General features: G+C 49.7%; 11 protein-coding genes across 11 annotated transcripts; 8 read left to right on the plus strand and 3 right to left on the minus strand.

Annotated features, from left to right (window-relative positions):
* Positions 1-63: 63 nt before the first annotated feature.
* Positions 64-1366, plus strand: NECHADRAFT_45382 (uncharacterized protein; the record flags this gene model as incomplete). Its single annotated transcript, XM_003049039.1, has 5 exons — positions 64-181; positions 244-287; positions 340-735; positions 794-994; positions 1058-1366. 5 exons carry the CDS (start codon positions 64-66, stop codon positions 1364-1366), a joined length of 1068 nt encoding a protein of 355 aa, XP_003049085.1.
* Positions 1367-1764: 398 nt separating this feature from the next.
* Positions 1765-3421, plus strand: NECHADRAFT_82594 (uncharacterized protein; the record flags this gene model as incomplete). Its single annotated transcript, XM_003049040.1, has 7 exons — positions 1765-1865; positions 2299-2344; positions 2431-2470; positions 2516-2551; positions 2660-2824; positions 2900-3310; positions 3393-3421. 7 exons carry the CDS (start codon positions 1765-1767, stop codon positions 3419-3421), a joined length of 828 nt encoding a protein of 275 aa, XP_003049086.1.
* A 965-nt stretch (positions 3422-4386) lies between these two features.
* On the plus strand, positions 4387-6273 carry NECHADRAFT_45002 (uncharacterized protein; the record flags this gene model as incomplete). Its single annotated transcript, XM_003049041.1, has 2 exons — positions 4387-5927; positions 5949-6273. Coding segments are annotated over 2 exons (1866 nt in total), but the record flags the coding sequence as incomplete, so codon positions are not given.
* Positions 6274-6441: 168 nt separating this feature from the next.
* On the minus strand, positions 6442-6944 carry NECHADRAFT_82596 (uncharacterized protein; the record flags this gene model as incomplete). The annotated part of the gene is made up of 3 exons (XM_003049288.1): positions 6442-6637; positions 6688-6802; positions 6857-6944. 3 exons carry the CDS (start codon positions 6942-6944, stop codon positions 6442-6444), a joined length of 399 nt encoding a protein of 132 aa, XP_003049334.1.
* A 1543-nt stretch (positions 6945-8487) lies between these two features.
* On the minus strand, positions 8488-10078 carry NECHADRAFT_14787 (uncharacterized protein; the record flags this gene model as incomplete). Its single annotated transcript, XM_003049289.1, has 3 exons — positions 8488-8748; positions 8802-9548; positions 9614-10078. Coding segments are annotated over 3 exons (1473 nt in total), but the record flags the coding sequence as incomplete, so codon positions are not given.
* Positions 10079-10641: 563 nt separating this feature from the next.
* NECHADRAFT_45313 (uncharacterized protein) lies at positions 10642-11942 on the plus strand (the record flags this gene model as incomplete). Its single annotated transcript, XM_003049042.1, has 2 exons — positions 10642-10767; positions 10815-11942. 2 exons carry the CDS (start codon positions 10642-10644, stop codon positions 11940-11942), a joined length of 1254 nt encoding a protein of 417 aa, XP_003049088.1.
* A 363-nt stretch (positions 11943-12305) lies between these two features.
* NECHADRAFT_45116 (uncharacterized protein) lies at positions 12306-14246 on the minus strand (the record flags this gene model as incomplete). The annotated part of the gene is made up of 5 exons (XM_003049290.1): positions 12306-12683; positions 12735-12905; positions 12952-13163; positions 13213-14062; positions 14115-14246. The coding sequence occupies 5 exons, from the start codon at positions 14244-14246 to the stop codon at positions 12306-12308; spliced, it is 1743 nt and encodes a 580-aa protein (XP_003049336.1).
* A 685-nt stretch (positions 14247-14931) lies between these two features.
* NECHADRAFT_44983 (uncharacterized protein) lies at positions 14932-16497 on the plus strand (the record flags this gene model as incomplete). The annotated part of the gene is made up of 6 exons (XM_003049043.1): positions 14932-15072; positions 15122-15204; positions 15255-15352; positions 15408-15528; positions 15583-15967; positions 16024-16497. Coding segments are annotated over 6 exons (1302 nt in total), but the record flags the coding sequence as incomplete, so codon positions are not given.
* Positions 16498-17059: 562 nt separating this feature from the next.
* NECHADRAFT_82601 (uncharacterized protein) lies at positions 17060-19011 on the plus strand (the record flags this gene model as incomplete). Its single annotated transcript, XM_003049044.1, has 2 exons — positions 17060-18522; positions 18555-19011. 2 exons carry the CDS (start codon positions 17060-17062, stop codon positions 19009-19011), a joined length of 1920 nt encoding a protein of 639 aa, XP_003049090.1.
* A 484-nt stretch (positions 19012-19495) lies between these two features.
* NECHADRAFT_45045 (uncharacterized protein) lies at positions 19496-21095 on the plus strand (the record flags this gene model as incomplete). The annotated part of the gene is made up of 3 exons (XM_003049045.1): positions 19496-19590; positions 19643-20138; positions 20196-21095. 3 exons carry the CDS (start codon positions 19496-19498, stop codon positions 21093-21095), a joined length of 1491 nt encoding a protein of 496 aa, XP_003049091.1.
* Positions 21096-21738: 643 nt separating this feature from the next.
* Positions 21739-23985, plus strand: NECHADRAFT_82603 (uncharacterized protein; the record flags this gene model as incomplete). Its single annotated transcript, XM_003049046.1, has 1 exon — positions 21739-23985. The coding sequence occupies one exon, from the start codon at positions 21739-21741 to the stop codon at positions 23983-23985; it is 2247 nt and encodes a 748-aa protein (XP_003049092.1).
* Positions 23986-24102: the final 117 nt, after the last annotated feature.

Genomic DNA, 24102 nt, shown 5'->3' on the forward strand with positions numbered 1-24102 from the left:
TCACACAAGCCTTCTCCATAAGTTACAGGTTTCTAGTCCTTTATACAGGCTATTCTGTGCAACATGGTCCCGAAGACTCAGAAGCAGTGGGTTATCCGCGGTACTGGCAGCTTTGAATCTCTGGAATTCCAGAAGGAAGCCCCAGTCCCTCTGATCGGGGACCAAGATGTCCTTGTTCAAAGTATTCCTATCCCCTTACCTGGATAAAGTTGCCTCGTTGGTGGCTGACATTTAGTCAAACAGTCCATGCCGTTTCGCTCAACTTTCGCGACCTAGTGCTGTGCATGGTAAGCTATACACTTATTATCCTCAATGATGACTGCTAACCCTCAACGCCAGGGACGCTATCCTTTTCCGCTAAAGGACGGCGTAGTGCCCGTGTCTGACGGTGCTGGTATCGTCGTGGCTGTCGGTTCTCGCGTGAGCCGCTTCGTCGTCGGGGACCGAGTTGCCACAATGCTCCACCAGCGTCACCTGGCTGGACCTCTGGATCTCAGAGGTCGAAGGAGCGCTATCGGAAGTGAAAATGATGGCTCGCTCAGAGAGTACGCATCATTCTCAGAGGATGGCCTCGTTGCGGTTCCAAACAACTTGACCTTGAACGAGGCTGCTACTCTACCGTGCGCCGCGTTAACTGCCTGGAGCGCTCTTTACGGACTTGAGGGTCGCGCTTTGAAGTCTGGTGAGATTGTGCTCACCGAAGGCACTGGCGGTGTAAGCACCTTTGCAGTCCAGGTATGCTGCTATTTACCATTAACGTCCCCCGGAGAGTCCAGAATTAATCGTATGAAAGTTTGCCAAAGCGGCTGGCGCTCAAGTCATCGCGACCACTTCGTCAGCTGAAAAGGCAGAGCAACTCAAGAAGTTGGGAGCGGACCATGTGATCAACTACAAGGAGAACCCAAACTGGGGCCAGCTTGCCAAGAGCTTGACCCCCAACAGCGAAGGAGTCTCTCTTGTCGTCGAGGTGGGAGGGCCATCCGCTGCTAGACAGGTACGCTTTCCACCTAAACCGCCCTTGAATACCCGGTCAACTTGGACTGACTCAATTCGGCAGGCTCTAGCTGCTTTGAAGTTGAACGGGCTGATCTCAATGGTGGGCTCTACCAGTTCCTTCACATCGCCCGGGAGCGACGATGCCAAAGAGCCGACATTCATCGAGACAGTGATCCATACGTGCACGGTACAAGGGATTAGTGTTGGATCGAGGGTTCAGTTTGAGGAGATGAATCGTGCCATCGAGGTGAATGATATTCATCCCGTCTTAGATGCGCGCATCTTTAAGCTGGAGGAAGCCCGCGAGGCCTATAAGTATGTTTGGGATCAAAAGCACTTTGGAAAGGTGGTTATCCAGGTGGCATCCTAGGACAGCATCCATGTAGAGGTGACCTATAGATGGAAGGGTTCCTAGATATACGATAGTTACATAAATGATTGTCGATTAGATGCACATCCTTTTATTGCTCGATCCTTCGTGGATACCACGGATCTTCATGTAATTCCATGGGAAGGGAAAACGAGGGCAATGCTATGCTCGTGATTCCAATGTTGTAAATGTCGGACTAACACCTTCTGATTTGTTCGTATTAACAATAAAGGCTGATCGGCACCTCACCAATCTCAATAGGCTCGAAGGTAGCGGTTAGGGGATTATGGAAAGAGTTACCAGCAGATGGCTTCTTAGGGATTACGCCGTGAGTTTCTACAGCGCCATATCTATATCAGTTGCCTAGTCTGATGGGAATATTCTCATAGCGGACAAGCATGCTTCGATTACGAAAGTTCAGGGGCTCCGGGGAAGGAGAGAAGGCATTCGGAAACGAAATGCAAAAGCTCAAAAAGCTTTCACATCGCCACCTTGTCAAGTATGTCAAATCAGTAGATCTTCTACTCTCGTATCATCTTAGGCACTAATTAGGACTCAGTTCATATACCGATCCCAAAGCTTTTGCTATCCTCCTGCTTATATGGAGCCTGGATGTATGCATGTAGCTGAAAATTGCATGATCAGATTGTGGTTCGCCAACAGATGGGTGCTCACCACCCAATGATTACCCCTGTCTTTCTCGGATGCTTTTACGAGATATTCCTTTCCCCGCACGACTGTAGATAAAACCTCGTCTGTCATTACCTCTCACCTTCAGTGTCTCGCTGCCATCAACTTGTGTCATTGTCCCGACGAGTTTAACAGCACCAAGCATCATGACCACAAAGAATGCGGGAATATCGAAGGGCGTTGTCACATAGGTGACGCAGCTGGATTCATTAGCAGCCAGATACAACATAACATTCATCCAGCAAAGCCAAACCAAACTTTTCTGCCACAGCGTTTCTGCCGGTGCGGGTATGTCGTTTTGCATCGCTTTGGATTCTCCATTCTCACAGATTTCTTCCAATAGACAACTCTAGTCAATTTCATCCTAATTTCAGTCAGTGGTGCAACCGACACGACACGCTGGGTTTCCTCGAGGTAGGCATACCGAGACCCGGCTGCGTAAGTCAGACTTTTAATCAGTAATATCCACAGAGACTATCGGGGAGTCCAAGAGAGGTGAGAGAGGGAACCTGTACGACACCTCCAAGTCCATCTTTTACTTTAATGTCGGTGCATTTTCTTTCCTGGCCAATTCCCAAGTCAGTACTGACGAATGAAGTGGAGGATACGGCAATGGGACTTTGCACCCCTTAAGCCTGGACCGCGATCTCTTTGAGGATATCATGAAAGCGTTCAAGTTGCCAAACAGGGTTAAGGAGGTCATTTGTTCTGTACATGGAGTGTTTTCTCGGTTCGTCGAGTACGACCGTGGAGCCCCCAGGTCTCTGTGTAAGCAACCCCCCCCCCCCCCCCCCCCCCCCTTGAACGAGCGAGCTTCAATGTTTACAATTAGACACGGGTTAGCTATTTTATTCTCTACGCCCAAGTCTCCCGTGAGAGAGATAGTCTGTGCCATCCGTATCGACCGTGAGCTGGCCTCGGTAACGTGCCTGCTTCTTGACGATCGACTTGATGACCTCCACCGCACCATCGGCGCCGTCAACAGCTCTATGGCCGGGCTCGCATGGAGGGACCCCGTGGCCTTTCTAGCTATTCTACTCAAAGAGAGTGGGAGCAGCTCGGAACTGCAGCGGAAGTGTCTGGACGATGACATTCTCGATGCTGAGATCAAGACAAGCTCCACCCAGTGGCGCACTAACACGAACAATACTCCGAACGACTTCTACGAGGCTACGAACAAGCTGAACTTGTGTCATAACAACTTGGTCAGTTTCGCATTGTTTCAAGTAACCAACCCTGGAGCTATCAACAATGGTATGGATCGGCAACTTGATTGCCTACCAAGAAACATCACAGACCAATCTTATTGCCATCCTGGCTCTAATCTTTGCTCCAGCTAGCCTGATAGCTGCAAGTAACTGCTGAAGGGAGAAGAAGAATGCATCAGTTGACGATATGTCGCCCAGGGCATCTTCAGCGCCGGTATCCTTACCACCAATGACCGCTCGTGGATCGCGTATGTCGCATCGACTGTGCCAATTACTGTTCTGACCGTTGTTGCTGGCGTCGGGTTTCTCAAGAAAAAAGAATTAGCGAAGCAATGGTTGAAGATGATAAAGGCAGTAGTTGCCCATAGTGCACCGGGTATTCGAGGCAGCTTTTGGCACTATATAAACCTCTCTTCTCATCATCATTACCACCAATCAACACCACTCATTCAGAGCTAGTGGTCCCTAGAAGGCACAACTCGAGGAAGGTGGTGGTTCCTGAAGCACCCACGAGCTGGAGCCAGGCTTGAGGCAATTCGAAACGTGGATGGCCCAAGCCGTTACAATGTGGAATGTAACAAACGGGTATGCGGACGGCAAAAGTAGAAATACTTCCTAAAAGGTTTTAGGTCAAGCTTCGTCCAATACGAACGGGTGTTGCGCCTGGCCTGTCCTCCTACCATTCTCCATAACACAGCGTCTACCGCCCCCAAACAGGACCAACACCTCCCCCCTGTCAGCTGCACGCAGGCGTGATTGTCTTGGCAAAGTCGAGCCAACCATCTTTCTGCTTCAAGTGCGGAGTAAGTCACGAGGCCTTCACAACGCCACTTTTCTGGCTTCTGTCCATCTCACCATTAACCTTGGTTGAGAGAACTACTTGCCCAGCTATGGCTCGCCCATCTTACGTTGAGTTACGAAGCCTCACATCCGATGCGGAGACACCAGGACAGGAAAATGATGCCAACAGCGAGTCTTACACAAAGCCGCACAGAACATTGAAGGAGCAATCACCTTCACGATTATGGACAATCGGGGTTCCTGGACTATTACTCACGATTCCTATTCTATATACAGGTACCTTGAATTCATTCCACACTTGCATTGTAAGCTAATATAGGTCCAGTGCTACTAGGCATCGTGGCATCCCTCCACAACCAGGAAGAGAGCTCGTTCGGTAACAACGTCCGAGAAGCCCTCCAAGTTGCTTCAACACTCTGGCCTATTTCGTTTGCGGCAGTTCTTGGGCCATTTCTCAAGACCCTGGCGCTCTACCGCGCCGAGAAAGGCTCAACTCTCGGGTCCCTGGAGTTTCTCTCAACCAGCCAGACCACTATCTCGGCATTCATAAACTTGGCCTTATTTGGAGGCACCCACCTCTGGACATTCGCTATTGCCGCCATCTGGTGTCTTAGTCCCCTTGGAGGACAAGCCGCTGTCCGGTCTATCGGCCTGTTCCCAAATTCAACCACAGTACAGATTCCTGCTATGCACTATCTCGGCAGCAACATTTCTGATATGAACCCTTTTTATCTGGGTGGTAACACTGAAGGGGATATGGGCATATTCCAGATGGCAGGCACACGAGAAGAGTTCATCTTCAACCTAAGAAACACGGTCGCTTCCGTCTTTTCAACGCCAGATGTCTTGATCTCCAACGCCAATGGTTCTAGTGACGGTTTCGATAACGCTGTCCAGAATCTTGGGGGCAAATGGCAAGCTGCCCGTATCGGGCAACAAGATCTATGGCGTAATGTGCGGGTTCCATTTCTTGAGCTACTGCCACACTACGATTCCGAGCGACCAGAGGCCTGGGTTGAAGTGCCAACCGACAGAGTGGTATCGTATGCGTCATTTATCGGTATCCCTATCCGTGGGGGTTCGACTTCTCGAGCCGGCAACTCCACCATGGTAGTAGGATCCCATTATATGACTCTCTCGTGCGGAGAAGCCTTCAACGGATCAACTTGGCTCACTCCTACGGCACAAAAGCTTTACTTTCACAACATGAGCGGCCATCTCCCTTCTCAGTATGAAGGTTTCTTCCCAATAAAAACCTGGCCCAACATCTTTTTGGATATAGTCAACGATACCAAGACCCGCAAGGAACATACTCAACTTCTACATTACCCCATCAATGATACGGAGCCCACTACAAAGCTAAAGCTTGTTATTGGGGGAGACTGCCCGGGTTATTTTCTCAACAGGGTCTTCTTGCGTACATGCGATATCAGCACGCCCTATGTAGACGTCGAGGTCCGCTGCACGAGATTGACAGCATTCGATGACCAGAACTGCAGAGCGGTTCGAATCCGGCACACACCAGGGTTTCCCATGCATGGCAATCTAACAGTTCTCTCCAACTTCGCCCTCCTCCAAGGTACCACCTGGGAGTTTCCGTTCACGACCTCGGATTACGATATAGGCCGACCTGGCTTGATAGAAATATATCTCAAAGACCCCCCCAATACCCTTGGACGCTTGAACTTGCTAACTGACGCCCCGGGCTGTTTTAACAATGTCTCGTTGGATGTATTTGAAACCCGATTTGCCACCTCGTTGAATACGTTCGTCACAGCTACATTCAACACCACAGTCCTCACCGGAGCAGATGGCACGAGCCTCAAGAACCGCAATATAATGTGGAAGAATACGACGGCATCGTGATCTGAGTTCACAGAGAGCGTTTACGCAATCCACAAGCCCTGGTTCTCCGTCTGGCTATTCTCGACGATAGTGCTTTTTGTTACCGCCATCGCCAACGTTGGCATTCGCGCAATTATCAGTGCTCCCGACTTCTTGAGTGGTGTGGCGGGGTTGACAAGAGACTCGCCGTTCATTCATGTGCCTGAGGATCGCACCGGTGAGAGTGGTTCGGATCGACTGGGGAGGTTGAAGAAAACGGAGGTTCGGATCTGTGATATCCAGTCTCAAGAGGAAGTCGGGAAGATCGCCTTGACGACAGATATAGACGGCGGGAGACTGATTTGGAGGAGGGCGTATGAGTAGGGGGGTCTTAAAAGAGGTATACGACATGTCTGCATTACGTCAAAGGTAGTTCCACATCTCCCAAAAATGCCATTCTATAGCTAAGTAGAATATAAATCACCATGAACTTTACAAAATGCGCAACACTCTATCTCTAAAAACCAACAATCCCGATATCCATGAGAGGGCTTAAGGCATGTGCATGCCGTCTTTGACGGGCTGGTAGCCTTGAGTATTAGGGCCATGGGCCTGTCTCGCTCGAACTTCTTTGTCCTGTTGAACCAGGGCACAGCAGAGGCACCAGAATGAGGTGCAACAGTCGCCCATGCCACTTCCTTCAATGCCATACTTCTCACGAATCTCTCCACGCCTCATCATATTGTAACTGTCATACGTTAATATGTATATGGCTGAGTTGAAAATAAGCAGACTCACATCCAAGCACAGCCGGTAAAAGACTGAATGCCGCAGAAAATCATGCACTCAGAGTTGGTGCTCTCGACGGGAACATTGGGGGCATTCCGCATGCGGTGGGCAGTTCGCCCAAAGACTAGATAATGTTGCGCTTAGATACTGCCGTGTCGACATTGGACGGTTAACCTACGAATGCATGGTAGAAAGGTGCTAAGAAGACAAGAATCGCAAGGCGAACAATCGCAAAGGCTGCTCTGCCACTCTTGGTTGTGGGACATGATGAGGATGGTGATGTTTAGAGAAAGGAGTGATAAGAAAGACAGTCAAAGGAACGTATGGTATCGATGGGAAAAGAAAGAGAGCGACGAGAATGAAATAGACAAGAGTACAGCCAGGACCAAGAGTCGAGAAAAGAAATAGTTTTATAATCAAACGTCACTTGTCGTGCCGACAAGAAAAAGGGTCAAATAATCGTATCCGATACGATTTACGTCCAAAGCCGGACAAGGATCCACAATGACCAGTTACGGAGAGGCCTCCTTAGCTGAACACACAGATTCGTCATTTTCTTTCTTGGTAGAGTTTAATTCCTGTTTATTTCCTTTTCGCCAAATGCCGTTCTCATTCTTGTCAGGATCAAAAGTCGGGGACGCCGATCTCGTTGGACGATCAACCTCGGCATCAAGTTAGATGGCGCACAGGGCATTTACACGAGGGAGCCCACGAACTATTAGATTAGCCAAGCCGTCGAAGTTACGATGTAACCAATCCTAGCCATGTATCTCTCTTCTAGACTATGGGGATAGCGTTGCGGGTGGTCATTGACCCATTTTGGGCTGGAAGTTTTGTCACAGCCACTTCCCATAGCTCTTGATTATGCCACTCTGCCGAGAAGCCCAGGTAACTGAGACATTCTTGGGGCAGGGGCCGATAAGCCAAGCCGGTTCATTGGGTTCAGAGCTCAATGTGTCGATGGATTGAAATTAAGGGGTCATGGCACATCGTGAGTGGGAACTAGAAAAAATATGTCAGTCGGTATTTGTCGATGTGAAAATCAAAGGGAGGGCAAAGTACTATAGTCTTTAAGATATACATAAATAGTTAGGCTGGACATCACAGTCAATGCTATTACCCTATTCCATAGCCAAGCAAAGTACAGGATTTTGTTAAATGAGCCAGAAGACAGACAGTTGAATTAAGGTATCAATGAGTGAGGTCTTTAATGAAAAGCTCCATTTAACCCTTAGAAATGTGTTGGAAGGAGGCGAGCAGCCTCCTAGCTTTGGAGGAGATTTGTTGACTACCTAGGTTACGCTATTCTACGGGGAGGGTTTTAACTATGCCATATGTTTATCACTATATTTTTAGACTGGTATTACCAAATACTCTATCTCTGAGTGTTTGCTCCTTAAGGGCCACTACGGAGAGTGTATTCTTGAATCGATGAGCAAGAAGGCAGAACATGTTCAAGGTAGTAAGAGTGGGTCATAAGTAGGGTTAGACGGCGAAGGTTACATCAAATCAGAGTAGAATTTACAAAACTATGAGAATGAGAATGTAAAACACGAAGAAAGCGATGGATGCAATGAAAGGCTGCCATATAGGAAATAAACCCAACAGTAAAAGAGAATTGAAGTACCCGAGTCACAGAACTATACACTGTCTGCAATGCCAATAACAGACGGAGAGGCCATTTGGCTCAGTGCTTTGAAAGCACCTTTATGATTGGCACATAACTGGTAAGTCCACCCACTACTTCTTACAAGACCAGCATGTCGTCGAGTTGGCCTTTGTGCAAGAATCATCAAACAGAGGTTTCTGAGGGTAGGGGCACAAAATCTGCTGCTGAGTCGAGTTGTCCGGCTTCGTCACAACAATGGGCGTATACTCCGGCTCTGTGCCATTCTCAACCCAGGCTTGAAGCTGGGAGAAGAGAGCCTCGGGTTGGCCACCGTTACCACCCCAGCAGTGTCCGAGACCAGGGACGCGGTAGTACTTGTAGAAGGAAGTGACGTTGCCGACAAACTCGGACACTTGCTTGTAGTAGCTCAGGGTTCCTCCGGGAGAAATACTCTGATCGGCCTGAGAGTAGTTAGCTTTTTTGTTCGTACACAGTTGCAGAGTAATATTCTTACCAGTCCGTGATAGGTAATGAGTTTGCCTCCCGTATCTCTGAAATCACGCAAATCAATCTCGTTTGTCTCGAGATTCGAAGCAAAGACCTGCTTGACAGCTTTGTAGATGGTGTCAAACTCCTTGTGCGTAATGTTGGTGAGCGTAGCCGTAGCGTCCTTCTTGACAAAAGCCTGGTAGGCAAAGACGACATTCGCTCGGCCGGCGCTGGTACACACTTTACCCGTACAGTTCGTCGGGGCGATAGTAGGGAGGTCAGCACCAATGTCGTAGCCATGATACAAAAACTTTCCGTTCGAGAAACGGGGACCACTCCAAGAAGCGTTGGCAACCGCCGCGGCCGCGTGACTGATCTTGAGCTTCGACCCGGTGGTTGAGCAGTTGAACGACTTTCCAACCTGCTTGAAGGGGTCAAATTTCTTGCGGCAGCCATCGACGTCGCTGATGAGACCATCCTCAACGCCATCCAGCTTATCACAAGTAGAGATGGCAAGGGATGTGATTTCATTCAGCTCACAGTCACGAGGGAACTGCTGGGTAAACTCCATGTAGAAGCTCGGCCAAATGGAGTTGATGTAGAACTCGGCCCAGTTGATTGCCGGTGCACCTGCGATGATGCCATCAAAGGCAGAAGGGTATTGCTGAGCGAGTTTCATTCCCTGGCGGCCACCCTGTGAATAGGCGTTCCAGTAGGAATATGACGGAGCTTTCCCGTAGAGACTCTTGATCAGTGACTTGGCAATAACCGCCTAAAAGCATGTGGTCAATATGCATCTGTGGAACGGCATCTCACTGGGCAGCAGAGAACACTTACTTCGTCATTGAGAGAAATCTGGCCAAAGTTTTGCAGAGCATTGGTGTTGAGATTTCCAGGGCTGGTCAAAAGCCAATCCAAGGGATTTGGGGATTCAGGAATTCCGGCATCGGTTGTGACAGAGGCAAAGCCGTTGGCAACGGCATTGATCATTCCCGCATATGTCAAGATATACCTTCCAGGCGTCCATCCCGAGCCTCCAAGAGCCTGCAGCCGTCCATTGTAGTTCTCCTCAGTGGGCAACCACGCTTCAACATGCAGGGTATCGTTTTGGCCTGGATGCGTGTACGTGACAGTGACGTTGCAAAAAGTGACGTTCTCAACGTTCAAGGCCGGCTGTGAGTATGTCCATCCCTTTGGAACGTCGAAACTGTAGTTGGGAACGACATTAGCCTCGATGGACAAAAACTCTGCTCCGAGGAGTGTCGGGGTTGCAAAGGTCGAGGCAACACAGCGGGTCATGTTTGCGGAGAGGGAGGCCATTATGGGCTGCTGATCCAAGACAGAGACCATTTTCTCGAAGACGTTCTTTTACCTCGACTTTTATAGAACGATCATGCCTTGGAGGCCGTCAACGAAAATCTGTCAATGACGACAACCACCGGTAGTTTGCCTGAAAAAATACCAAGTGGAACTAGTATATGGGCCCATTTGTACGAAACGTCATTTCGGGATTATTACAACGGCAAGATCAAGAGAGAGAAAGTCTAATGTTTGCTGCCAAGACCAGTCTTGGTCTGGGGGAGTCCCGGAAGTGGCTGTCGTATTTAATATCGTATTAAACACGATAAATAGGACCACCCACACCACCCAAACAACCAATCCCACCACTCAGCTAGTCTCCCCTGCATACGTAATCCACAAGCCATCCAAGCAGCGAGTCAGTGCAACCGTCAAGTGGAGGCAAGTTGTTCCATCCGCTCAATGTGGAGTGTCTCACTTCATGTTGGATTTATCGTACTTCTTCTCTCGCGTCTGTTGATGCAAATAAGCATCACCCCTTGTCCAACCAACGCCCGCCCGCCACCATGAGCGAAGATCAACCTATCGACCATGTGCATACTTCCTCGCGGTGTCCATGCCGTCCCACACAGCGCAGGTCGCACAAGAAGTCCCGCAACGGCTGCCGCAACTGTAAGCAGCGTAGGGTCAAGGTGAGTTCCTCCTGCAGGCCAAGCTTTATGCATTCTGACACGTGCAGTGTGACGAGAATAAACCCGTTTGCGGTAACTGCTCTCGCTGCTCGATCCCTTGCGACTTTGATCCCGCCAACGCATCTGCCTCCTTGTCGGCTACAAATGCCCCGAGGAGACGTGGTCGGCCCCTGAAGTGGACTTCAAGTCCTGATGATCAGGCTGTTAAATCGACACCTGGCCTGTCTGAATTACGCGAACCCGACTTATCCGCACCTGGGTCTGAGGTGCCCTTGAATGTTCAAGAAATGCAGCTCTTCTACCACTTCATCACCACCACTTCACTCACACTTGGAGATGACGTCCTCTGGCACGATAAAGTGCCGCGTCTCGCTTTCGAGCACCATTACATCCTGCGACTTATGCTTGCTATGTCAGCACTTCATCTGTCACGACTACGAGCCATGGAGGCAAGTAAGTACGAGGAGCTTGCCGAGGCTCACGCTTCTATAGCTTTGCGCCAAGTCACAGAGCTTCTTCCTCATGTCAGTCGAAAGAACTGTTCGGCGCTATACATAGCGACCGTTCTGGTTTGTAATTATACCTTTGCAAAGCCGCCAGGAAAGGACCACTTCCTCCTTGTCGCCGAGGGCACCAAGGTTGCATGGTGGAATCTTTTCCGAGGCGTGCGCATTGTTATTGAGACCATGGGTCTACCAGCAATATTTTCTGGAGTACTTGGCCCCTTTCCTCCGGAAAACACAACAAGGCTACCGCCGATAGAGGACAGACAAGGATACATACCCTGGGAAGGGCCAATGTCTAGTCTCAACGAACTCATTGCCAGCTGTAAAGAACCAGGGCTTGAGAATCTGAAAGGAATCTGCGAAGGACTCATTGATTGTTTCCGTGGCGTATACGGAACTGCCGAGGAGCCAGAGAGCGAAACCCATGGGAAGATGCACATTGTCATGCGTTGGCTATGGCTTCTGGAGGATGACTTCCTTCACCAGGTCAACAACATGATACCTCAGGCTCTTCTACTTCTAGGCCATTTTGCAGTTTTGATCCAGACTGTGGAATGCTTCTGGTTCATGAAAGGGTGGTCACATTATATTATAGAGGGTATCCAGCCGCACCTTCACTCGAACTATATCGGTTGGATATCCTGGCCTCGGAGGCAGATAGAACAATGACACACCGACTGATTCTCCAGATTGAAAATTAAAGACAGAGACTGTCAGTCACATGGATGTAACAAACACCAATCCCCATTCGTGCTCTGGCTGGCGTTTTACATTCCCATCAACCTTGGCCACCCCGGGCAAGGACTTGATTATGAAATACAATGTGATAGAGAACAAGAGGAACGCGCCGAGGTATAGACGTTCCACAAGTGTGTGTAGCATTGGTCTCATGCCAATATTTACCCACGAATGGTATCCATAGTTTACTCCTACAGGAGCGTCCATTTGAAGAAGCCATATCTTAGGATTTCCAGAATTGCAACCACAATTAATACGAAAAAAAAAAAAGCCCGTTTCTTGTCCTGATCACTTCTATGTGAAATATTGCCAATGCCTTGTCCAATCAAAGCCAGCCTCCTGTTTATTCAACCCTCCTGCGAACGCGCTGACAGGTTTTTGATTCTCTACTTCGGTGATGTATGCTGCCGGGCATTCCAAGAACCACATCTGCGGCTGAGACTCATAAAAACCATCAAACCTCTTCTGAAGCGCCAACTTTAGACTGTTTACACTTCCATCAGGATGCAAACTTGTCCAAGGCTGTGTGCAGGTATGGCCCTTGCACGTCTTCAGGACCATGATGAGAGCATTGAGCCGTAGAAGTACTTGGTCCAGAGGGCGACCAGACAGCTGATACGCCGAGCGTGACTTGCTTAAAGCTGCAATGTTTAGCGTTTGATGAGGATCGGACTGGTCATCATTAGCTAGGTGCTTTCTTTTCTTGGCTTGGGTGGCACAAACGTGGAGGTCAAAGAACTCCGTCTCATTCGTACACCAGACCGAGTAGTAAAGGCTGTACTCGCCTGACACAATTCTCAAACCCTTGAATGTGTTGTTAAGATAGACGTTTTGCCAAACCCCAGCCTCGCGGTGGCGGTCACTGCGACCGCCGTAAATTCCCTCTGGGACAGCCTAGAATAATGAGGATCCGGTATTCACAAAAGATGGAACTACTTACGGCACCCCAGTACTCAATAGCTGCATGCTCATGTCTGCCTACATGAATCTTTGGATCTCTCAGCGGCATAATAGCCCCATCGGTGTCCTTGTCCACGCCGGCAATTTGGAGAAGGGTCGAGGAAACGTCAGTGTGGGTAGTAACGACGTCGACAGACCCTCCTGCAGGTATACCTGGGCCACGGACAAAGAAGGGAATGTGAATATCAGTGTCTAGATGATATCAGCATCACAATCTATCGCGGGAAAATGACATCCATACCATAGCCACACTCTTTTCCAGGGTTCATTCGGTGCTGCGAGATGTGATATCCGTTATCAGTCGTGTAGAAGATGAATGTGTTGTCTAGTTGTCCAGCTTTCTCAAGACGGCCAACAAGTTCAGATACCATTTCGTCGACTGATTGAAGAGCACGAAGTCGCTGTCGTTGATAGTGATCGTTGTAAGTCACAGTTGTCTCGTTCAGTGGAGGCAGATCCCCAACCCAACCGGCTGCTCCATCGATTGCCGCGTTGAAGCTCTTCTCTCTGGGAATGACATAGTCGGAAAACAGATGTTGATGTCTGGGTGCTGACTTGGGTTCTTCCAAGTAGGAGAGATCTCGCTCCGTATCAATGACCCAATTGGAATGAGGCGCGATCGGCGAGACGGTCAGGAAGAAGGGGTCTGGCTCTGCCAAAGCTTCATCCAGCCAAGCAAGAGCTTTCTTGGCAATAACATCCGTCGAATACTGGCCTGCATAGCTCACAGGCTCCTCGCCGTTGTGCGTAATCTTGGCGTTCCAGTATTGGTAGGTGAACGGATCAAGAAGAAAGTCAGAGCAGTTGAAGCCTTTGGCATAGGGCTGGTTGAAGTTGCTGACTGTGTGAAAGTTCCATAGCTTGCCGGTATAGTAGGTGTTGTATCCGGCTTCTTGCATCCAGACAAAGAGATTATCGTCATTGATTCCTTGCTGGACCACCTTGGGGTATCCTCCATGAGGTGGGGAGACGTTGGTCACATTGTGATTGTGAGCAGCTTGGCCGGTCCAGAGAGTTGCCCGAGAAGGGCAGCATAGTGCTACAGTGCAAAAGTGCTGGTTGTAACTCGTACCCTCGTTGACGATCAAGTTCTAGGACAACTCGTTAGACCTGGTGCGGCGCAGCCGAGTATGTGATACAAACCGTAAGGTGAGGCATGTGCTGAACGCTCTCCATATGCAAGTCCTGATCATCGGTCAAGATGAAGACAATGTTAGGCCGGCTGCATAGCGCGGCCTGCACAAAGAACAACAACCCTGCCGTGAGTGCAAACATGTTGGTGACAACGTGGTAGAGGAATCAGTGGTGAAACCGACATCACCAACTGAAGTGCCGATTTTACATAAATCACCTAAACAAGGCTAGGCAATGTCCTCAGCATTAGGCCCACTAATAATATCACAGGGCCGATGGTGCAATTCAATTAGAGCCTGTCCGATGGGCGACTCCGATCGCCGATGGGAAAGCTCCGATGGGGCCGACGGGTCCGATGCCCGACGGTCAGCCACCCCGGCCCCGATTGCATCGGAGCGGCGGGTTTTGACGTCCTTGTTCCATAGCAGCCGATTCTGCGTCGGCTTTGCATGGGCCATTGCGTGCCACAGCCGTCGGCAGTTATACACACAGCAAGGCCATTCCCAAGTCGCAAAGCATTGCACAATCGTAGACTTTGGCTCCGAATTGTGCACCCAAATCTCGAACACGCTATTCGTTTCGGTGAATAGCAAAAATGGTTGCGCAAAAGAACAACACCATCGTCGAGGTAGACGAGCAAACTCCCCTATTATCGCCTCATCAGGATGATGATAGTAAGTGAACGAATCCCAGAGACCAAACCAGCATTAACAGACTTCACAGAAAATGAAACACCAGCATCTGGCATCACGTTGGTGGTCTTTCCGATCCTCCTGGCGGGTAGGTCCTCCATACGTCACCAAAGATACTTGTTTACTGAACTAAACTAGGTATCTTCTTGTCAAACGTCGTTTCATCAGTGGTGATCGCGACTAACCAGCGCATCGCGTCCGAGTTCAACGCCTTGTCTTCTGCGGCGTGGCTGTTGACCATCTACACACTGGCCCAGTCAGCAAGCCAACCCTTGGTGAGAAAAGAAGGCTCTATGGAGAAATACATGCTTATCGTGTGTATAGTATGGAAAGCTTAGTGATATTTATGGAAGAAAAGCTTGCCTGGTGTTTTGCTGGATTGTCTTTGGCATAGGCTGCCTGCTCGTGTAAGTCGAACACTCTCAAAGAGGGTAACGGCACTCACTCTTTGTGACAGCGCGGTTGGTCAGAGCTACTGGCACCTACTTCTAGGTCGCGCCGTCAGCGGAATAGGGAGCGCTGGAAAGATTGCACTGACTTCAATCATTGTTGCTGGTGAGTTGCACCCCTGGTTGCTCAAGTGCCCAAGGCGGCTTACCGGAGCGCGTAGACGTGATTCCGCTGCCAAAGGTGGCACAGTATAGAGGTTATGTGAACTTGACTGCCACAATAGCTCGGTCTCTTGGAGGACCAATTGGAGGATGGCTTGCTGGCGGCGTTGGCTGGCGTTGGTGAGCTGCCAAAGGCGCGTGTCCAAGCTGTCGATGGGACTAACTCCAACGCAGGCCGTTTCTTATCCAACTTCCCGTGGCATTAGCTGGACTCGCGCTTGTGCTTTGGAAACTACCCGAGCCCAAGGAAACAGTCTTTGAAGAAGATGTGGACTCACAGCCCACTGGGTCCAAGATATCACGAGTCGACTTTGCAGGAGCAGCAATGCTCGTCGCCACTGTTCTCACCGGTCTTTTGTCGCTGGACTTTTGCACCAAGCATAGCCTAGGACTCGTCGTCTACAGCCTGGTTGGTGCATTTGTGCTGTCGCTATCCCTTTTCTGTGTCATCGAAAAGTACTACGCTAAGGAGCCAATCTTGCCGCTGGAGCTCATCTTCAAACGAGAAGTTCTGACGTCGTACTCGATTGTGTGCTTCCAGGCGGCTGGCCAATTTGGAGTATGCAGCCCCCGTTTGCAATTTGAACGAGGCGATAGACGCTAATATTATGTCAGTTACTCTACACTATCCCCATTTACTTCCAGGTCATCGGGCGTGAGTCCATTGCGTCTAGCAGCAGTCGGATTGTCCCGGTCGTGGTGGGCAATGCTTTGGGGACAATCACGAGCCAGCGAATAATCACCAAGACACAACAGTATAAAGGCCTAACAGCTTTTGGAAATCTTGTCGGCCTAGTCGGGTTTTCTCTGATCTTTCTCCGTTGGAGAGGCAGTACGCGATGGTTTGACGCGTTGCTTGTCGCCCTACCCGGTACCGGTATGGGCGTCATACAATCCACGACTTTCGTGCACCTTGCGGCGTCTTTGGACCGGTCTGAGATCGCTATTGCCGGAGCATCATGGTTTCTTGCGCAGAACATCGGAGTTTTGATGGGTGCGAGTATATCCACGGCCACGATCAATTACGCCCTCAGACATGGACTTGCAACCTTGCTGCGGGGCGTGGAAGGCCGAGACGAGGTAAGTTGAACGCAAGGTTTTTTTTGCATATTTGAAGGTGCTAAGTATGTAAAGATCATTCGGAACGTAACATCAAACGTCGAGTACACCCAGAATCTGCCAGATCATCTGTGGGTTTTGGTGTCAAAGGCGTACGTCCGGGCGATTGCCTGTTCAAACGGTATGTCAATCCGCGCCGAAAAGGTGTTTCTCAGACTAATCAGCCACTTGATAGTGTTATCTGTGGGATGTATCACTTTAGCATTGGCTGTCACTCTCACCATGCGGGAGAAGCCACTGGGAGGTTGAGCTACGAAGCACAGGTGACCTCGTGCATGTAGAAGAAAGATGAAGCCAGGATGGATGATTACAATTGCGGTTAGAAGCACCACAAAATGCGGGGAGAATTTCTCGCTTCCAATTGGTCTAGCGCGGTAGATAGAAACAAACCCATTGCTCTAATAGGTTTAACTCGATGTTGTGATTCGTGGTCAAATGACGCTATTTCGGCTCCTCGTTGCGACATTGCAAATATCGATCAAAACAGGCGGTGGCCCCAATTGATGGAGAAGCATCGCCAGTACGAATAAACATGGAGGCCAGCGGCGTGCAAAAGAAGCGAGGCGCCACGGTAAAGGCCTGCCTCCGTTGCCATCGACGCAAACAACGATGCGTGGGCTTCCCCGCCTGCTCAAACTGCGAAGCCGCCAACATCCCCTGCAGCCGAATCTCCACACCTTCCATGAGACGTTTGGGCACACTATCGAAGGAGGAGCTGCTCAACAGGATCGAAATACTGGAAAACCAAGCATCTAGTCGAATAACTTATGACGAGGCGAGCCCGGTCTTGTCACAGCAGGATGATGATTGGGATCCAAGCTACGACTCAACCCAAGAGCCGCCCCCACAGGAGACGAGGCAAACTCCACGATTCTCTCCCGAAATTTCTACGACATCACCCACAACAAGAGACCCTCAACAGAGCAGCATCACCATTACCAATGAGCAACAAAAGACACGCCATCAGGAGACGATATGGAAGACAGATCCAGAGATTCGACGGCAGATATTGAAGACATATCTAGAGAGCATGCACCGACGCGTGCCCTTTTGCGATTACACCGAGATTCTTCAGACAAATGAACTAGGCCCTGATACTGCGGCATCAACAGACGAGGATTGGATGAAACTGCTCCGACTCTACATGTCCTGTGCCATCGGAGCGGCAGTCATGCAGCTCACTGGGGTTTCACCAGGACCACGCCCGGAAACCTATTTCACCAGGGCACTGGAGATTCGAGATTCAATTGGAGAGATGGATTTAGTCACGCAGACGGAAGTTCTTCTCTGGATTGTTCTCTATAAGCTCCGGGCTTGCTTCTCGTCCGAGGTGTGGTATTTAATCGGATCTGCTGTACGGACAGCAATCGACGCCGACCTCCATCGCGAACATCACTACACCAACCTAGCTCCTGCAGCTTCCGAGACACACCGGTGTTTGTTCTGGGCTGTTTATGTCATCGAGAGGAATATTTGTTGGTCTCTTAAGCGCCCGTTCAGCCTTTCAGATCACGACATAGACACCAGACTGCCTGCGCCGAGAACACATCCAATATCCCTGAATAGTGGCAATGTTTTGCGGTCGGAACCACAACCTGAATCGCAAAGACCACTTGATACGAGGGTCTTTATCTCCACAATCCAGCTCGGCAGAGTCAACTCGAACGCCTTCACACAGCTATACCGAGTTGATCGGGAATCGATAGACCGCGAACAAATTCCTCCCCTCCTCGACCGTTTATACCAGTTTGAGGCCTCTTTACCGGATTACAGTGCGCCCGATTACGACTTTCTACAGCTACATGTGAAGAAATCAGTCTGCATACTCATCGAACCGCTACTCTCCACGTTACATCACTCAGACTATCTCATCAAGACTTGCCTGGAGGCTGCGGGCAGCGTGTGCCAGTTGTTCAAAAAGCTTCGCCTCAAGCGATGTCTTGGATATTCCTTCACAATGATTAACTCTGTCTTTGTAGCTGGTACGACTATATGGTGAGTCGATGCAATATGAGAACTCCAAAAAGGCTACAGGCTGACATGCCCAGCTACGTGGTGTCCAAAGTCCCTAGCCTCTGGACTCCAGCAAGAGCCAATGATCTCCGCGTGTGCTCATCATCGCTATATGCGGCAGCCGAGAGAAACCCAGCCATTCGAAAATACTGTGACACCCTGGATACTATTATAGAAGTGGTCTCGGAATACGTCGAGCAAGTTTTGAGCACTCCTGGACCTTTCACTGGAACCGGGAGCACAATCAGCTCTCCAGCTGAGGACAAGAGTCCCCGCAACGCCTTTGAGAGACTCGGCCATTCTCTGAAGGAACTCAAATTTGAGTTTCCTTCTCATGCTTACCCGGAATATCGCTTAGAGGATGGGCACTCGGAAGCGACATGTGTACATGCGGACCTCAACTTGGATGCGATTGGCATCTTTGGAGACGTTGACTTGTCTTCGATCCAGCATTTATTTATGGTCAATTGACTCCCACAATAATAGAAGTGGAATAAATGATACACAATCGTCTTCAAATCTTCTCATAGGTACTTCGTATGGTACTTAAGATGAAGCATCTGCTTGAGTCTTGGAGTGAGCGTTAGCGCCATTCTCGGTCTTGCGTCATCTGCCACAGTTCTGATGCCATCGCACGTCTCCAATTCTCTACGTCGGCCATCGGAAACCACATTCCTATGGCCGACGACTGCCGATACCAACTTCGAGTCGAGCCTGGGACACCCCATGCAATGCCACAACAACACCAAAGAATTGCGCCATCAAACTAGGATTGAGCTATCGCGTCTTGGCTAATGCTGTCAAGACTTATAGAAGGCCGGATGTCGGCAATCTATACCAGACAGAACACCAGACCAGTCAGTCCCGAGAAGCGTTCAGGCCCGGCGACAATACAATGGCCACTCAAGTTTCTACTCGGCTAGAGTCCGCAACTCCAGTTGAGGCTTCGCCCAACATGTCAACTGAGAAGATTCCTCAGGACCAACCATCTTCGGAGGCTCTCATAGTTGCCGATTGGACTCCAAAGGCCGAATCTCATCTACGAAGAAAGTGAGCTTAACTCCTGTCCTTTCAAGACTACCCGAAGACTAACCAATTTTAGACTGGACTTTACGATCCTACCAATGCTCATGCTGGGTCTCTTTGCACTCCAACTCGACAAAGGAAACCTCTCCTACGCCCTGACTACGAGCTTCACAAAGGACCTTGGCATTGATAATAACAACGTCAACTATGGAAACCAACTCATGCTCGCCGCTATTGTCGTCTTTGAGATCCCCTTCAACATGGTTCTCTCTAGGATTGGTCCCGCTCTTTGGCTCACCATCCAGATCTTTGCCTGGGGAACAGTTGCGACAGCTCAAACGGCGATTCATAATCTGGCGGGCTTTTATTCGACAAGGTTCATTCTGGGTATGTGGGAGGCTGGATATCTCGCTGCGTCCTTGACGATTCTGGCATCGTTTTATACCAGAAGAGAGATGGCTATGCGAGTAACTCTTGTGTACATTGGCAACTACTTTTCCAGTGGCATCGGTGGCCTCCTTGCAGGTGCCATTTTCAAGATCCCAGAATCATCAGGATTGCAGAAGTGGCAGGTATGTTTTTTTTCGTAGGAATCGGGTTCAAACATTAAACTGACAATATCTGCACAGTGGCTATTCATTATTGATGGTCTATTTACCTTTGTCGTCGGAATCATGTTCATCTTCTTGATGCCCCGATCAACAGACAACACAACCCCCCTTTGTGGCCTTCAAAGCCTCAACTTCTTTAACGACGAAGAGCGCCGAATCCTCAACGACCGAGTAATTCTCGACGATCCTCGAAAGACGGTCCGCCTTGAGGGCATCGGCCCCAAGAGAGTCCTCCAGATTGTATTCACCAGCTTCCGCATCTGGGGCCATTTCGGCGTTAATGTCATTTCTCTCACGCCAAAGGGAGGACTCGGAGTATACTCGCCCACCATTATCAAGAACCTGGGGTTTGACGCCACCACCGCCTCGTTCCTTTCTTCTGTTCACAATTTTGGGGTCTGCATCTTCGCCATCACCGTCGCTTGGATCAGTGACAAGACATCACGTCGAGGTCTTCTATGTCTGATCTGCGCAGTCTACTCCATCATTTTCTCTGGAGTTCAATATGCAGTTGTCAGGAGTAGCGATGTGTGGCTTAAGTACGCAATTCTCACTGTACTCACATCCGGAATGGCAGTCTCCCAGAGCATCAACGATGCTTGGTTCAGTGTTAACACTGCTCATCCCCAAGAACGATGCATTGGCCTTGCGCTAGCTGTCGCTGGTTCCAACCTCGGTGGCTTATGCGGACAGAACATCTTTGTCAAGAGCGACGCACCGTATTACTACCACGGGTTCCTCAAGGTCCTCTGTATTTATGCTGGAAGCGTGGTACTTATTGCAGTGCTCATGTTTTACTACTGGAACGAGAACCGGAAGCTTGCCAAGGAGACAATGGCTGGAGAACTGGTCACTGAACATGGAGTATCGGAAATCAGCCGAGATGGTGGCAAGTCAAGAGTCAAGAATCAGCTGTAAAACGTGTGATATAGCGTACTTGAGACAAGAGACAGAAACATATTAGCCACAGGGAGAAGTGCTTGCCCAATCACCGACATTCCTATTTGTCATAGATGCAACATACAGTATTGTTCCAGGCCTCACGCCATGACTAGATTCTTTGTGTGATAGCTTTTCAACGAGCTTATTTTTTATGACAATTTCAGTTGTAGTTATTAGTGCTTATACTTAGAGGATCAAGTTACCAAGACAAGACCTCGTCTTCACCATTATACCTACAGGCTGCAGAGGGCATACCCATTTTACATGGCTAAAGAAGAGTTATTCTTATATCGACCGCTATACGAAATGTCAGATCATGCTAAGCGTGTCCGATAAGTATTTATCCCGAAAGCATAAGCCATGAGTAATTTTTATCCCGGCTTGTGATCAGCGCGTAAGCACATAGACTATTCTGGAAACGAAATTTGATCAAGAGTCAAGATCGCACCAGGAATTTACCACCGCCCACTCATACACACACCTCATCGTCAAACTCCTATAAACAGCCTCTTATGGCCGTTGAATTTTTGTATTCGATCTGATATTAAGTTCCTTCCCTCGCGCTATCTGAAGCAAAATCTTGAGCTCTCAAATTCACCGACCCAGTCCATCACAGAACATGAACAACGTCGTCGAACCTCTGAGCCCTTTCTCTGACCCTATACGAACCCTCCCGGGATGTCGTCCCTGCGGCTTAGCTTGGGACAAGTGCAAGCTAGGCCTGCAAAGAAGCGACGATGAGCTCGTCATCTCCTTCCAGTTCCCCGAGTTAGCTTGGGTGCGAAGGTTGAGCATAAAGAATGGAGAGCTGCAATGCAACCTTCAGGAGCTCGAGGTCCTGCGTTGGATAGCCGAAGATGGTGATACAACAGATGCTGGTACTTCTCTTCGGGACTTCGACATCGTGTACGTTCCACAAAAACAGTATCCTTGCCTGTTCCCACATCAGGCTGGTACAACTCATGACGTCTTGGAGATCTTGCCTGATATGGCCGAGGAGGAGCTACGAGAGGTTGGAGAGGTGGCAATCCGAAATTCCACCGTGCTACTATGCCCAGCACCATGTTCCTGTTGTACGTCCCCGCTGCATAGAGGTGTTAGCGAGGAGGTGTTTAAGCTGGCTGCACACCGGCCTGTAAGGCAGATCTCCTGCGCCATGCCCGCGCAAGGTATCATCGACATATTGCCAGTGGCCATTTGTCAAAATAGTTCCCTCCATGGTCAATGTGTCATGCTCCATAAGGGAGAGACAGCGATCGCCAGGGCACCCACAGAGATTCGAAAGACCATGGCGCTAGACACCTTGGCAGGTACCGTCAGATGGATACTTGAGAGAGGAAGGAACAATCCTGGAACATCCATTCACCCCTCCTGGATAAATGACCTGGCCTGCGTGACCCAGCCGGCGGTGCTCCAGTGTCAGCACAGAAAGGCCACTGCTACTCCTACAAGACTATATGACGCCGACGACAGACTCACCATGACGAGTATCCCTTCAAATGACGAACAGCCCTTAAACTATATTGCGCTCTCATATGTCTGGTCAGAGTGGACAGACAACGAGGCGCTGAAAGATAAACTCCAGGAGATCTCTCAGAGACTGGGGATTCGATACTTCTGGGTCGACAGATGGTGCGTACACCAGAACGATGAGGAAGACAAGGCAAGAGAAATCCCGCGCATGCAGGACTACTATTCAGGAGCCAGTGGTTGCGTAGTCCTAGCAGGACCTGCCGTCGCGCCCTTTAGATGTGTCCCCCAACACGACGGTGCGGTCATCAGTGCTTTCCAAGAGGTTAACCTGAACTCGGAGGGATTGATATCACTGATTCTCTCCAAATGGGCGTCGAGGATATGGACCCTGCAAGAGGCATTGCTATCCCGACAGATGGTCTATGCAATCAAGGATCAACTGATTGATGGCGATTACATCTCCGAGCTGATTGCATTCGTCGAGACATTTGCCGAGGTGATTGGTGGCCATGAAGAGTGGATAGGTGGCTATGGGTGCTATCGCTGGAACGCCAGAGCTCCGTCAGTTGTATTTCCTCGACAATTCCGGATGATGGAAGATTCACCGCTGTTTACCATCATTCGAACGGTCTTTGGTGGTGAGCAGCAACACAGGGAGCTGAAACAGATACCGCATGGAATTCCTATGCCTTTTGAAGAAGCCCTGACTATTTCCGCTGGCAGAGACGCCAGTACACAGGAAGACTATGTGTACGGCTTGCTTGGAATATCCGAGGGTGGATCAGCCTTAGAGGTTCAATATGATATTGAGTGGCCGACGATGATCACCAAATTGCAAGGAGCGGGCATGATCACAGAGTGGCAGCTCGCCTCGGACACTGTCAGCAAGCTCCCCGGGATGAGCTGGCTGCCCAGTGTCGAGCATGGCTACGGTCCCTTCCAAACTCCAGGAAGGGCCAACGCCTATGTCCGTAGGCCAGCACTCTCATGGTCTGAGCAAGGAGCCATTGTCCACGGGGAACGCTTTGAATGGATCGATGTTGACATGCGGGGCCTATGCAACAGCAGCGTCCACGGAGGGGGATGTCACGCTGCCTGCGGTACAATTCGGTTTCTGGACGTGCCAGGACTTACTGCAAGCGTAACTGGGACCATGCACGCTAATTATTACGATATGACAGAGGAGAAGATGCGGACTGGTACTCATATCATGCTTTGCAGGGACGTTGAGGACCGGACGAGGTCAACTGTCGTGATGCGAGTTTCAGGGGATGTTGAGGGCGGAAATGTCTATAGGGAGGATGGATACGTGCTAGAGATCTATCATTGGCAGGGAGGTCATCCGGGGATGTTGAAAGGCCGGGAATGGAGGGTTGGCAGTGTGCCGTTGTAAATTGGTAGTATTTTGCAGGGGCCTGTATGTAGCATAGATAAAATTTGGCACAATGCTGCTGTATCTTTATTTTCCCTGGTATAGATTTACACAAGTATCGCTCTAGAGTACATGTCA

The sequence above is a fragment of the Fusarium vanettenii genome (assembly GCF_000151355.1).
Source record: "Fusarium vanettenii 77-13-4 chromosome 7 genomic scaffold NECHAsca_9_chr7_10_0, whole genome shotgun sequence".
Classification (NCBI taxonomy): domain Eukaryota; kingdom Fungi; phylum Ascomycota; class Sordariomycetes; order Hypocreales; family Nectriaceae; genus Fusarium; species Fusarium vanettenii.